We start from the raw sequence: 16,380 nt of genomic DNA on the forward strand, positions 1-16,380 counted from the left end.
ATCTGGTTCCAGTCTTATACCCTTGACAATATCAATGAAATGGCGAGAATCTTTTACATAGGACGAGGTCTTTCCAACTAGTCCCTGGAGCACGCTTGCTACATGTTTTGCGAGATCATAGGATGGCGAATTGACCTGACTAACAATTGGTCGCAATGGCACATTAGACTTATGTACCTTCGGCAATCCATATAGCTTTGGCGGTTGGACTGATTTCGGTCTGTATAGCCGATTACATTCATCCTCTTTAAAAAGATCTTCGTGGTCTTTGATGAGGTTTCGTAGACGACGAGTTACCCTGGCAGTTGGATTATAATTAACTGGCTTATAGACCTTCTTGTCTGCCAGCAGCGCTTTTATTTTGCCATCATACTCCGAACTATCCATAACTACAGTAGCGTTACCTTTGTCAGCTTTTAAGACTAACAGGTTTTCATTATCACGAAGGGCCTTCGGTGCTTGACGCTCCTCTGTAGTAATGTTACTCGAGGGTAGTCTGACCTTCCGTAGCAACACCGAAATATCTTGGCGCACAGTTTCCGCATCACTTGAGAAATTTTAATAGGGAAGATGGTTTTAACTTATCGGCAACTTGGGGACCAGTGATCCAGAAGTTAAAGCCAAGGGATCTATCTTCGGATGTGTGCGCGGATGTTGTGAGTGTTGTGTGTCGGACTATTGACAATAATTAACTTTAATGTGTAGTGGGTGGTTTGAAAATGTGATGTCTACCTCAAACTTTTAAATGCACTTTTCGTGGGGTAGTCACACAAATCTCTGTTTTGACATTTTGCTGGGACGCTATACGATATACTTTGTAAAAACTATATAATGATATCCCATGAATGAGATTCTCAATAAAGTCCTGGATCTCTCTTTGTACATTACCCCGTTTCCTACAAGAATATTACCGAGCCTTTCGATTAGATTTTTGATGTTTTAAACTAGCCGTGGTTCTTATAATTTTAAGACGTAACGCAACGCCCGCTTATCAACCGGTTTATGAATGATAAAAATGCCCGAAAATATTTGATTAGTAATCGTGATTAATGTCTGTGTTGAAAAGGACACGCTCGCCAAAGGCTCCGTCGTTGTCATCTAGCCATCCCGGCATGTGTAAGCGCGCCTCAATATGCCTAGCGCTGAAGGTTGGTGCGGTAGGCTAAGATAGGCACACTGTTATTCATTAAACTATTCGGGAAAACGTATGCTCCTCTACTAATATTCACGTTATTAATTACGAATATACGCATATAGCTATTAAGGTGTTTTATTGTACGTTTTGTTATCTTAATTTGGTGTAATTTTGTGTGTTTTAATCATTATGAGAATTTCATTGTATTTCCATTTCATGTGTTTATGTTTTTACTTTTATATGTTTGTGCGTAGATTTAAGCAATCATTTTATTAGTTATTACAAGAATGTCCCACAATAAATATATACCCATTCCCTGTGTGTGATAGCGTAAGCTGATTGGTCAATAAATGGTAACTGACTCTGCACAACTCACCCACGTGACGTAGTGGGCGGGGCACGGTCGCGCACCCTTATAAATATGGCCGCCCGACCGAGCCATATTCTTAGGACAACCGCTCACGTGGTCACCCACAGTGAAATATCTGGGGGTGACCATAGACAGGCGGCTCACCTTGCAGAAACACACGGCGGAGACAATCAGACGAGCGAAAACCGCTCGAATTAACCTCCGCCCGGTTTTCTGCAGCAAGCTCCCTGTACGGACCAAAGTCGGTCTGTACAAAGCTTACGTCCGCTCTCGACTAACCTACGCTACACCAGCCTGGTATTCTTTCTGTTCCAGGTCCAACAAGCAGAAGATGAGGAGCCAGGAGACACTCTCGCTACGGACCATCGTCGCAGCAACCCGATTCGTCAGCAACGCAGCCATCGCCGAGTACCTGAAGTGGCGCAGCCTGGACGAGTTCATCGAGCGTCTCGCGCGGGTCATGTATGACCGCGCGGACAACTGCAGCCACGACCATCTACGAGGGATCGCGCCACACTACACACGACCACCGGACCTACACGGGGCTCGGCATCTCCCCCGAGCCCTCCTACACAACGACGACGACGACAACAACGAAGAAGAGGAAGAAGAAGACGTCGTCGACGACACAACAACACCACACACACTCGGATGACACCTATGAAGCACACGCCAGCCTAAGCTGCCGGTCGCCTTCACTGCGGCCCCGAAACCTGGCCCCGCTCAAACGGTATCACCAGGCTAGGGGTAGCGGGGTTGGATAACGGCCGGTAGCGATAAAGCTGGCCTACACCGGATCGCACAGCCGTCCACAAACTGACGGCGGAAGACCGCCCCACGAAGATGGGGCGCGAAAATTGACACAGTCTCCGAAACAAGAATGTTGGAGAGACCCCTCACACCCTCCCAAAGAGGGTATCGAGATGATGATACTGACTGAGCCATATTCAGTCTATCTACAACACCTCTACACTTAACACTTTATTAACCCTAAAATAAGTGTTCTTACTAACCCTCACACTAACCCGGTAACATGGTGGTGGTATTCTGGAGGTAATCAGCAGTAGCAGCTTCTCTTCGGCCAGCGCGTTCCAGTCTTCGGCGTACGAGCTTCGGGAAAAATAGTCTACGCTCAACACATAGTTTCCGAGATATAATCGAAAAACCGAAAAACTGAACCTTCAAACCCCCCTCTCCCCCCAGCACCAGGGTTATGGTCGGGGACTTTTGATATGTTCATCTCCTAACTAGTCCAAACAAAGCTACGAAGTCAAAAATTGTGTTCCTAGCATATCCCTATATAACTTCTTATTGCTTGGCCAGTGGCCTATATGCATTTGCCTCTGTAGCATAGTGTTCCTTAATGTAACGGACATCTTGCTGTAGTACGAGTATATATTTGAGCAGTTTAGTGCAGTCTACATGGTCGAAATAAACTGGGGGTAGTTTATGCAAGTCTTTTGCTACAAAAATAGGCAAGCTGTCCAAACTCGCTTTCCTCAAAATATTTTCACTATATCTTCCATGTCTCTAGTTGCTTTCCCCTTTAAACTTAAACTTTCCCGTATTAAACTTTCGTGAGACATATTTTAAAATACAATAAGTTTGAAATATGTATATATAGTTTTTAATTCAAGTGAGTGCAACCGTTGTGTTCTAAATATTTCAATCACAGAATCTTTTTTTTAATAGCGGGTAGTTGTGTATTGGGTAATATTCAAAACTGCGGGCGGGATATATTTATGTAGAAGGTATAACTGACAGTAATAATTGTGTCAAATAAGTGTCAGTCATTATGTTCCGTTTTTCGAAGTCAAAAATGTACTGCGAGCTTCTCATCTATATAATATTCCGTCGCTGGTTGGAACCCTTCATTAAATCACGACATGTTCTTAGCCATGACATTGCCAATGATGTTGTTGCTTAATGACTTGATATTTTACCCGATTACAATTAAAACGGGCTATGATTTTATCATTATATATATAATTATTATGTAAGTGTTTGAGTATGCAGCCATCTACTCGTATATGTGTGGGTATATCTGTTTCGTGTTCGTGTGCGCGAGCGGGTATGGAAATGTATAGTGATGTATGTATCCAATTAAAAAAAACACATTGTTCTACCACAGATAAAATTAAGGAAATACATTCATTTTGTAACATTAAACAGGCTAGCCTTGGTGAAAAACTTCGAGTGGTCGCTGAGGTGTAATTACCTACTGTTTTTTTTTTTAATAAATCTGTATTTTTTTTGTACAGCAATATATCCTTTAATTGATGACATATAATTGTATTTAATGTACGCACAATAAACGTGACGCTCGTCGTCAAATCAGCTGGCTAGAAAAAAAATATCGAAAAAAGATCATATTTCGTTTTTTTTTTTACAAAAACTATAGATTTGTGGTCTGAAATTTTGCATACGTGTTACTAATAGAAAGTCACATCATCAAAAAAATTACATACCAAAACTCGCTGGGGGCAGATTCACGGCTTATCCTGGCATGGCCTTTGTATCGGGCTCTTCAGCCGGTTTTGGTTAATGAACGGGGTGTCAATCGATTCCATCATATGGCACAAATGACATACTTAGGACAAATGTTTAACCATCAAGAAAGAGAAGGAGGAGATTTTGATTAAAAAAAAACTGGTTACCCCTCTCAACCCCCTAAGCTTCCCCCTAAAATAAGAAATAAGCGGTTTTGACTTATTTACAATACTAAAAACCGTAGCCGGGTCAGTTTTTCAAATGTTTTGCTTGTCTCTTGTCAAGTTGTCACTGTCAGGTTACCTAGAAGCTTTTAAACAGACTAGGGCTAGATTTTGAACAAACAAAATCGTCTTTTTTCTGGTCATGGCAGTGTTAACAACACTATTTATATGTTTAGTACCTAAAACTATAAATGTCGTCAAATCATCTTGTTCATTTTATGAGGCTCCGGAGCTACGGGTAACGATAAAAAGCAAAATTCTAACCGCTTGGTTTAGAAATATTTTTGTTAAGCACGTGTTTAAACATTTAATTACACAACCCAAAATAAAATAAACTCTTTATTTACATACAATATATATACAGTGGTACTACGTAAACGAAATTAAAGACTAGCTTAAATCTAAAATAGGCCCTTGAGGCATTGTACCAAGGATGCTGGCGGCATTTCCTCGCTGTATCGCAATGCTGATACGTCGTGCGAGGAAGCCGCCAGCTCTTCGGTCACCAGTTACGTCAACCAGACGCTTCGCGATTTCTGCAAACAACTTGTGCGCGCTGGGACCCCATGGACCTAGAGTTTCAAAATTATTTTGGTGTTTTAAATATAAGACACCTATGAATGTATTATTAACAATTTTTGTTTTGCAGTGGCGTTATTTCAACTGGTCTCAAAATTAAAAGTGGCTATCTGAACGGCCTTAATTTTGGAACGGTATGAATGGTAATGTATAGGTATAAGTTATTTAGAGTACAAAATGCACTATACACCCAAATTTTGTAGTGATTGGCTTTTAAAATATTTCATAATTTTTCTATATTATGGTTTGCTTGGTGATAGGGAAACCTGTTTTAAGGTTTGACAATTTTGAAAAAATAATAATCCAGCCATACAAAGGATGATAATATTCAAGTTATTTAACCGGAAATAATTTTTTTTTTCATATTAAGGTAATTTTTTAGTCTATAGAACGGGCGTCATAATATATCACAATCGGAAAATGTTTTAGATTTAGAGACATAAATAAATGGTTTAGCATATATTCTATAACATGATAATACTATTACTTATTCTGTGGTTATACTTTGTAAAAACTATATGACATCATGATATCGCATGAATGAGATCCTCAATAAAGTCCTGGATCCCTATTTGTACATTTACCCCGTTCCCTAGAAGAATTTTACCGAGCCTTTCGATTAGATTTTTGATGTTTTAAACTAGCCGTGGCTTATAATATTAAGATGTACCGCCCGCTTATCAACCGGTTTACGAATGATAAAAACACGCTTGAAAATATTTGCATATCTGTGTTGAAAAGGTCACCAGGCCACCAGATAACGCATTTATAAAAATCGGCGTATATAAAATAATTCAACATAACGAGATTCAACAGACCAGAGTAGCCATTACTAGCAGTAGCAAGATAAAACAAAATTTGTATTAAGATGGGGTTTCTTACGGTAGTGACATTTGCAGTCGTTGTAAGTGTACTACTGTATTATTACTTCACAAGAACGTTCTCTTATTGGAAGAAACGAAATGTTACCGGACCGAAACCAATACCGTTTTTTGGAAACATGTATAAATCCGCTATGCGCTACGATTCAATGGGTGGAGTTTTTAGAACTATATACGAAAGTTTCCCAAAAGAGAAAGTAGTGGGAATATTCAGGATGACATCTCCGGCGCTCATTATACGAGACCTCGACGTTTTAAAGCATGTTTTGATAAAAGATTTCGAAAATTTTGCTGATCGAGGCTTGGAGTTCAGCAAAGATGGGCTAGGACAAAACATATTTCACTCCGACGGGGAGATATGGCGAAGCCTGAGAACTCGATTTTCACCCATGTTTACAAATTCAAAGCTGAAGAATATGATGCACTTGCTCAACGATCGAGCTAATAAGTTCGTTGACTACGTAGGTGAGATTACAGCGAAGACACCCGAGCATGATATCCATGGATTGGTGCAGAAGTTCACAATGTCATCGATAACTGCGTGCGCCTTCGGTGTAGATATGGACACCTTTCGTGAAGATATTCCAACTTTAAAAAGAGTCGATAAGGACATATTTACACCTAATTTTATGGTTGAGTTGGACATGCTGTTCCCTGGTGTCCTTAAAAAGTTAAATCTGTCCGCATTCCCGGCGTATTTAAAGAGTTTTTTTAAAGAGCTTGTCGAAAATGTAACTACTGAAAGAAACGGAAAGCCGTCAAATAGAAAAGACTTTATGGATTTGATATTAGAAATGAAGAATGAAAAACAATTTGAAGTGGCCAAAAAGGACAGTGATGGCGAAGTCCTTACGATTGAGATAACTAATAGTGTAATAGAAGCACAAGCCTTTGTATTTTTTGCTGGCGGTTATGAGACCACAGCCTCGACCATGGGTTTCATGTTGTATCACCTAGCATTGGACACTAAAATGCAGGACAGGTTAAGAAATGAAATAGATGGATACCTTGAGAAGCATAGCGATAAAATAGAACTGGACACTTTAAATGAGTTACAATATTTAGATCGTGTTTTTAATGAAACTATCAGAATGTACCCGATAGTGGACATTGTACAACGGAAGGCTCGAAACGACTACGAACTACCGGGAACGAACGTCAAAATAGCTAAAGGTCAAGTTGTGATCGCATCTCTTCCGGGTATTCACCACGATGAGAAGTACTACCCGGAACCGGAGAAGTTTGATCCCGAAAGGTTTTCTCCAGAAAACGTAGCTGCCAGGCATTCCATGGCGTATATGCCCTTTGGCCTTGGACCGCGACATTGCGTAGGTAAGTAAATAATCTTATTATGCAACTTAAATAAACACGGATAAATTACCCATTTTTAAAACAATTACGGCCTGATTCGAACTATAAGAGACGTCAAATATTAACGTTTTTTTTGGTCTTTTTATTTGAAGGTATATCCAGGGTGAAATGTTTATAGTAAAGTGTTCTTTCTCGCATTTGCACAAATAGGTAACCTTTAATAGTAGTAGGTTTGTGACTATCGTAAAAATATAAGTAATAATAATAATGCAGAAGAACTATAGCCTGGCAAACCAATTTAGTCAGTAACAGTAGAAAATGATTATCCCAGCAAAAACATTTTCATGTACAATGTTGTCAAGATGAAACCATAAGGCTTGCACTGTCAAAATGTTATCAGATCTCTTGAAGAGCCAAGCTTAGAAGCTTGGCTCAAACTCAAACTTCACAAACTCTACACCTTGGCCAAAATATGTGGCTTGGCCGTTTCTGTGCTGTCGTCACATGGATGGACGTAAGGTGACAAATGTATTTACTATTAATTATTTTTTATTAAGACTACAATAGTTCTTTTAGTAACGAAACGGCCAAGCCACATAATTTGTCTAAGGTGTAGAGTTTGTGAAGTTTGAGTTTGAGCCAAGCTTCTAAGCTTGGCTCTTCGAGAGATCTGATAACTTTTTGACAGTGCGAGCCTTATGGTTTCATCTTGGCAACATTTTACATGAAAATGTTTTTGGTGGGATTTCACTTCTTTTGTAAGTTGCTTAATGATAATCTTCCAACCCCTAATTAAAAGGGTTGCCTAATTTACTATTAAAAATACTGAAATACGTATTTGGAGGCATCTTTTACTCAATCTCCTTTTTGCTGATTCCCCATACAGACTTCAACCCCCTTTTTCCCCCTAGCGCTCTTTTCCACCCCCTTACGGGGTGATTTTGGGGTTGAAAACCATTCTATATCCTTCCCCACAACAACAAATATCTACATACCAAATTTCAACTAAATCGGTTCAGCGGTTATTAATTCCCCATACAAAATTCCGCCCCCCTTTTCACCCCCTTAGTTGCTAAAAGTTTCTTTGAAATTTTCTGTTGTTAGTGTACTAAGACTATCTTACATCACCAAATTTCAGCTTCCTAGGATTTCAGGAAGTACCCTAAAAGTTTTGATGATTATGAGTGAGTGTAGTTATGAATAAAGATTAATTAAATACTTTCAGCAGGATTTTTAAAACTTTTTTAAGGTTCCGTACCTCAAAAGGAAAAAACGGAACCCTTATAGGATCACTCGTGTGTCTGTCTGTCTGTCTGTCACAGCCTATTTTCTCCGAAACTACTGGACCAATTAAGTTGAAATTTGGTATACATATGTAAGTTTGTGACCCAAAGACGGACATGTAACGAAAACAAATGAATTTTAAACATGAGGGCCACTTTTGGGGGGTAAATGAGAAAATTAAAAAATAAAGTTTTTCAAACTATATCGTGTTATATATCAAATAAAAGAACTCAATGTGATAATCTCAAATATATTTTTTTTATAATTTTAGGATACAGAATTTAGAAGTTATTCAAGAAAATAGGCAAAAAATGACCATTCCCCCCTTTATCTCCGAAATTACTGGGTATAAAATTTTGAAAAAAATAAACAAAATAGATCTTTATCTGTAGATTACAGGAAAACCTATTAGAAATTGCAGTCAAGCGTGACTCGGACTTAATACTTAGTTTTTGATTCGACCCCTGCAGGTTTTTTAAAGACATTTCACTCACGTTTCACATAAAAAATACATTGTTTAAATTGTGTAATATACGGAACCCTTGGAACGCGAGTCCAACTCGCACTAGGCCGGTTTTTGATTAATTAGTATCTATAACATTTAAAACTTTCGCGGTTTAAACACATATTAAATCACATTTAGAAACGGGTCTATCGCGAATTTATTTTGTTACCTTTATTTACCGACGTTTCGACACAGCCAGCCAGCCAGTGAGTTAGCCGCGACCACGACCAGTGAAACCTGTGTCGAAACGTCGGTAAATAAAGGTAACAAAATAAATTCGCGATAGACCCGTTTCTAAATGTGATTTAATATGTAATTAGTATCTGTTTCATTCAACCATTTATCCCTATTTCAGGATTGCGCTTTGCCCGCGTGCAGACCTACGTGTGTATAATCAGACTTCTCTCAAAGTTCCGCCTTGAAGCCAGCAAGAACACCGTTCGCTCCTTTTCTTACAACCCATACCGGATCGTGATGGGTCCTAGCAAGATCCTCTACGTGAATATTTACCCGCGGTAGGGCCATTTGTTACAATGAAATACTATTACGTATTTTTATTAAAATTCCTTATCGCCATATCTTGTTGTTGCATTAAAATACGTTTGATTAAATTATATGTATGGTAATCACAATAAAGAATATATATTTATTTATATTTTTATTTCTTGCATCCCTTGCTTTGATCAATATCTTCAGACGCAGATAAATTGTGAAAATAAATGTTTGTAATTTCTTTCTAGTTGATATGAATACCGTGATAGTTATTTAAAAAAGATTAGAAATAAGAAATTATCTCTCATTTTGTCGAATATATTTTCGAGTAGTATTTCTCAAAAAAGTGGCATCTTAACCTGTCATCAAGTTTTTGAAATGAATGTATGCTTATTTTCTCTTTTTTATATATATTTTTTTTACTTGAAACCTAATACATTATGTAAGCCTTAGAATAAATTACAAATTAAAACTTATATTAGGTTTATAAAAATTTTATTTGGATTGAGAAACAAAAATGTTCATAGATAAACATGTAAGCTTCATAAACAAAAACGTTGTTTATCGAGGCCAATTCATTATTTTTATTTAAATTTAATACTTATGAAATAAAACTATGAAAACGGATTATATCGCGTATATTGAATTTATAATACATCCCGACGTTTCGAAACCTTTACAGCGTTCGTGGTCAACGGGTGACTGAGGAATAGTTACAAATACGTATTTTTATTATAGTTTTATTTCATGAGTAACTATCGCGGTAACCGAAGACAATTTTAATACTTATGTTTAAAAAAAAGAGTACCACTTTTCTGTATTATATTTATATTTACGTCATAGCCGAGGCACAATTATTTTCAATTTGCTGTCCCAAATTAGATTTCTGGGTCTTTTCTGTCTCTGCATTTATATTTTCGGGAGCGCTAGTACAGTTTTACTTACACGTGAATAACGGTGCGGGTTTGAAAGTGAAAATGATGAAACGAAATAATTTTTATTAAGCAGATGTATGTATGTATGCAAGCGATAGTTATTACAATTTTTTTTTATTAATGGAAAAACTTCACCTCTTCGGGCTAGACGTGAACTTGCGATCTCCCTAAACAACTCTCTTGCCCTCAGGCTTGTAAACTAAAAAGGAATGAGTAGAAATAATCGTAAGTTTTTGTCAAACTTCGGTAGCTCAGTTGGTTGAGAGCGATCGAACCGGTAAAGTCACAAGTGGAGGCTTGCGAGAAGGGGTGATTTTTCCATTTTTCCTTTGACACAAAAATTTGTAAAGACGAAGACTATGCAATAAAGTCCTTATACATAGTGTAAAAACTTCAAAAAGTCCTATATCCATACAATAATTATAGTGACTTACGGCCTTTTGTTGTTAACCGGGCCGTCGGGTAAACGTGCCAATTAGTACCCCATCCATAATATCGTTATTATCATGCGGAATCCGTTTAAATTTGTACCGGGATAATGACGGTTTGGATCAAAGCCAGCCTTTATTAATTTTATTCAACATTTAGCTCTGAAATACGAGGGAAACGTTTTTTAGTCTGATATCCCATTTGAGATTGAAATCAAATTTTAGGCTGTGTTGTAATGTAGCAATCCGTTAAAACAACAATATTTGTGCCACAAATTCAAATTTTATGTATGGTCGACATTATTACAAATATTAGCGTCCGCGGCAGGATATTCCTCTTAAACCGCACAGTGCGCACACTTGGTCAATATTGTCAATAAGGCAATACAACCATTTTGTTTAATATACTCGCTAAATGTCGCAGAACACAGCAGCAAAACATGTAAGCTTCATAAACATTGCTAATTAACGGTAACAGCGACTGCCTTGGGCAGTAATAATAGGGCAGGGTAACACCGATTGGGCTCATTGTCGATGCAACGCGAACGCGACCGACACTCATACCGTTACTTGGTGCCGTAGACTCAGAGAGCGGAGTGCTTGAAAAATCGTACTGATTTTTTATTTTTTATTTTAAATCTTTATTGCAATTGTAAAATGTAAATTATACCTATGGATCAATGTTATCTGGAATAAATGATTTTATTATTATTATTTATTCTAGCGTGAGTCATTCTTTATCCTGCGACGTCTCGGGACCAGTGCTGTGCTCAACAAAATGTCGGATGCCTCAGCCCAGACATGATCCGTTCCACCAGAAATCATCCTTAAACCTTGTTACGCTATGGTGTAATACCATCCCGCCCATTCTGCATCACAGATTCATTAGGTTATTCATTACTATTATTCATTACTATGATTCTGAATCACTAACGCTGTAAAAGCAGTGATTAAGAAGCCAAGTTCTTAAGCTGTGTTTAAATTTGGGACCCTCAAGTGTTTTTATTTGGTCCGGTAACTTCTTGTAGATTACTCATAGAGATTACTATACTTGCGTTAGGCGTTCTTTTTATAAATGTTAGCCCTACAGCGAGGTTGTTTTGGGTGGTTTATTTGTTGCATTCTTTGATTATCAATACACACTTCAGAGCGTTTAATAAAGAATTTTGGGTGACTTTTGATGAAACTACAAATTTTCAAAACATACATACACTCTAAGGGTAAAATGTTTAGCTGTTGGTATATTGGTCTACAACTACTTCCTATCCGAGTATTTGTTATTGCCCGAACAAACCTCTTTTGAAGTTTAAATGCCCTTTCAACATCCACAGAGTTACCCCATAGGATGAGTCCGTAGCTAAGTATGGATACAACGTGACCGTGATATAAAATTATCTGTTAAACACGGCAACCACATAATAGCGGCCGGAAAAAGAGTGCAAGCTAATTGATTCATGTTGTACAAGTTGTATACTTTCCATTGGAACTTATTTCGTTCGTCTGACAAGTCAGTGAAATTTTAAGAACAACAAAAAACAAAAAATAATTAAAAGTAGTCCCGATCATATTTCATTAGGCAACCCCATTTATTTATGTTCGGGAACATATATTATTTTCTTTCATAAAATAGAAGATTCATCCGTCAAACGTATCGGTGAAGGTCGACCATATATTATATAAATATAACGTATCTTAGGCTATCATAGCAACCAGCACTTGACACTAACAGGATGATAAGAATATAATTGTCATATGTTGATATTTATATATTAATACAAGAGTAGCAACATCATCGTTTATAATAATATAGAAATGGCAAAAACAATGTTGTTATCTCTAAACAGTAGCAATATGTCATGGTGAAGATGACAAGAAGAATTGATGAATCCCTTATCGTCTACATTTGGAGTATGTTTACTCATTATTTTATCAATAAGTAGATATTGTAATATCAGACTCGTTTTTAGTTAAAATCAACTTGTCTTTCAGTACTACTGGGGCGCGTTTCTCAAAAGCTTGTAGCTTGTAATACAAGTGGAAGTCCCTTTCTAACAAAAACTATCAAAAAGTGACATCCGCTTGTATTACAAGTTACAAGCTTTTGAGAAACGGGCCCCTGAAATCTCATTATAAGACTGGAAAAAAGGAAGAAACCGGCCAATTGCGAGTCGGACTCGTATTTGTTGTTATAGCGACAACATCATCTGTGAAAATTTCAACTGTCTAGCTATCACGGTTGATGAGATACAGCCTGGTGACAGACAGACAGACTGACGGACACCCCACCCCAGTGAATGAACAAAATCACGCTTTTTGTCTAAAATAAGAAATATAGCCATTTCTACCACCTCGTATTTTTTTTCTTATTGACAACTCTGTTTCCTTTGCAATGGCAACACGTGATCAATTTATTTTCGACCAGTTCGAATATGACTGGCGTTTGAAGTTTACGTGTTTCTGGTTTTGAGGTCCATTACAATACATATTACATTTCATACATTAGTAAGTGAACGGTGTGTTATAGTATAGGTGTGTTCATTTAGTGGTGTCACGATTTAATTTTGTTGAATTAATATTGATGAATGAATTGTTAATGTTTGAAAGCTTGTTTTTAGGGTTCCGTACCCAAAGGGTAAAAACGGGACCCTATTACTGTCTCCGCTGTCCGTCTGTCCGTCCGTCTGTCCGTCTGTCTGTCTGTCACCAGGCTGTATCACATGAACCGTGATAGCTAGACAGTGGAAATTTTCACAGATGATGTATTTCTGTTGCCGCTATAACAACAAATACTAAAAACAGAATAATATAAATATTTAAATGGGGCTCCCATACAACAAACGTGATTTTTTTGCTGTTTTTTCCGTAATGGTACGGAATCCTTTGTGCGCGAGTCGCACTTGGCCGGTGTTTTGTGATTCTGCATAGAAAACGATTCTGAATTCTCACAGCCAGTATCAAAATGTCTCTGGAGTTACAAAGAAATCGGGCTTAAGGAATCGGGCAGATTTGTGTCGATCAAAAAGTAGATTCGCGCTTATATCTCTCCACGGACTGTCCCTGAAAGTGTTACTTTGTTACACTACGGTGTGATACCATCCCGCCCATTCTGCATCACAGATTCATTAGGTTATTCTGCGACGTCTCGGGCCCAGTGCTGTGCTCAACAGCATTTCGTTTTATTTAAACTCGAGCCTTTTTAAGTTTTGAATGATTCACGGTTAGTTTCACTAGACTTATATTGACCGCGATATGGACCGTGATTACGGGATTGTTTTAGAGCTCCCGGTCCATTTTCGGTCAATATAAGTCTAATCGAGCCTTTTTAGGGTTTCGTACCCAAAGGGTAAAAACGGGACCCTATTACTAAGACTCCTCTGTCCGTCTGTCTCTCACCAGGCTGTATCTCATCAACTGTGATAGCTAGACAGTTGTCACATATGATGTATTACTGTTGCCGCTATAACAACAAATACTAAAAAGCACGGAACTCGGTGGGCGAGTCCGACTCGCACTTGTCCGGTTTTTAAACACCTTCCGTATCTAAAATGCCGTATAGTTGAAACTGGTTTTCCGTATCGCTCTATTAAAAATCCGTTTTCGCTGCCTAAATCTAGTTTAAAGTAAGGCCTCGGTTGAAACTAGTTTTAATTGGGATTATTTAGTCAAAAAACAATCCTAACAGGATTTATACGTCATTATGACGTCAGCGACGTCATTATGACGCCATAATTACGTCGTTATTACGACATTATGACGTCACTTTGTTACCTGGGAAGTTTTCTCAGTGCCTTGTTGAACACAGTTCTGTAAACTGTGTTCAACAAGGCACCGTTCTGCTGGAAACATTCGGAGACAGAAAATAACTTGAGATTCAAACGTTCGAGTGTGGCATAACTCTATAATGATAATGCTACGTAATATTGTCTTCGGTTACCTCGATAGTTACTCATGAAATAAAACTAAGAAGACGGATTATATCGCGTATATTGAATTTATAATACATCCCGACGTTTCGAACCTACGATTCAGGCTCATTGTTTTAATTTATCTGATCTTCTGACTCTTAAATCTATTAATATTCAGAACTATGACAAAAGTAACTCGAGACACAAAAGACAATTCTAGTTATGATGATGCCACAGACTACAGTCCCATTCTGCATTTTGTATTGGGACGAAGATCATCATTTGAGTTATTTCGTTCTATCTAGAATTCCCATTTTACAATCACTACATAGTATAAAACAAAGTCGCTTTCCGCTGCCTGTCCGTCCGTCTGTCCCTATGTATGCTTATATCATTAAAACTACGCAACGGATTTTGATGCGGTTTTTTTAATAGAGTGATTCAAGAAAAAGGTTTATATGTATAATTTGTAAAGGTTTTGTCTAAATTTTTTGAACTACCCGTGCGAAGCCGGGGCGGGTCGCTAGTATTATATCAATTTACTTTGTGAAGACAAACAAAGAGTTAATAGAGAGAGGTTATTCTTAACTCTGGCAATATTCTGACCTATGTCAAAAATGACGAGTCTCAATTTTTTTTGTAAAACATATTTATAGTAAGATACATTACGTTGTGCATTATATCGAGTGTTTTGTCCTCTAACTACACTTTCATAACTTCTGAGTATATCAACTTTCTAAGTGATCTCAAAAATAACTCGAGACTCAAACGTTTCAGTGTGTCACAACCCTAATTATGATGATGCTACAGTCTACAATTCCCTTGGTACAGTCTATGCATTGTATTGGGACAAAGAACATCATGTTGGGTTATTTCGTCGGATCTTGTGCTGCAAGTTGTATTTTAAATTAGACCGCCTATTTCGGGGCTGAACTGATTTTATTTTATAAAATTAATTTCAAAAACTAAAGCGTGACTTCTTAAAAATCGCGCTCTAAAAAGTGTTGATTTGCCGTAGTTTTGGAACAGGCTGAAAAACCGTTTTAGATTAGTTTGACTGACTTACTCGTATAATTTAAAATTTTGTATTTTACACAAACACACATTTAGTGTAAAATGAAAACTGCCAGAGACATAAAAGTGTTTACCTTGGCGCCCGGATAAGATGCGCAAAAGTATTTACGCATTTTATCCGGATTGGCGGGAAACTACAAACGACAGGGTCGAGTGGAGGAAAGGAGGGGAGGCTTTTGCCCAGCAGTGGGACAATAAATTAGGCTAATAAAAAAAACCTTGGCACCGACTTCAAATAAGATATCAGTTGCTAGCGCATATAAAAGGGTTAATATTTAAATTTATCCTCTTTGAAGTCATTTTTTTTTCTAGTTTTAATTTTGTGCGCTCTGTACCATTTTCCTTAATGAGGGCTAACGCGTATGAATTCGTCGCTAGGGGCGCTAGTGTAGATGATGGTCTTTTCCATAGTTCGAAATGTCAAATGTCACTTGTCACTTCAATGACTGACAGCTGTTCTTTAGTCTTTTGGACCACCATCAACAGAGGCGCCAACTGGTGAGCAAAAAAACGATAGCCCTCATTGATAGTATGCAATAAAGAGTATTTTATATAACATTTTACTTATGTTACCTATAACCTCATCTGTAACTATTAGTATCTAAATTCAATGAAGCCACACTGGTGATCGCATCAGTAATGCCACTATAAGCACGCTGCCGTATTGCTCTAGTTTAGCCCTGAGTCGCAATGACGGCTAAGCTAGACTAGACTATATTTCCCAAACTCAATGAAGCCACATCCATCACTGAGCATGCTATATCGCT

General features: G+C 37.8%; 1 protein-coding gene across 1 annotated transcript; it reads left to right on the forward strand.

Annotated features, from left to right (window-relative positions):
• The first annotated feature begins 5,616 nt into the window (after nucleotides 1-5,616).
• On the forward strand, nucleotides 5,617-9,346 carry LOC134743928 (cytochrome P450 6B5-like). Its single transcript, XM_063677560.1, has 2 exons — nucleotides 5,617-7,011; nucleotides 9,135-9,346. Exons 1-2 carry the CDS (start codon nucleotides 5,667-5,669, stop codon nucleotides 9,296-9,298), a joined length of 1,509 nt encoding a protein of 502 aa, XP_063533630.1. The 5' UTR covers nucleotides 5,617-5,666; the 3' UTR covers nucleotides 9,299-9,346.
• The last annotated feature ends 7,034 nt before the right edge of the window (nucleotides 9,347-16,380 follow it).

Source organism: Cydia strobilella, chromosome 9 (assembly GCF_947568885.1).
Source record: "Cydia strobilella chromosome 9, ilCydStro3.1, whole genome shotgun sequence".
Lineage (NCBI taxonomy): Eukaryota > Metazoa > Arthropoda > Insecta > Lepidoptera > Tortricidae > Cydia > Cydia strobilella.

Bases quoted from the DNA above. Each gene is read 5' to 3' on its own strand.
- LOC134743928 (XM_063677560.1), top strand. From the start codon at position 5,667: ATGGGGTTTCTTACGGTAGTGACATTTGCAGTCGTTGTAAGTGTACTA. The intron at 7,012-9,134 runs GTAAGTAAATAA...TCCCTATTTCAG, and splicing joins TGGACCGCGACATTGCGTAG to GATTGCGCTTTGCCCGCGTG.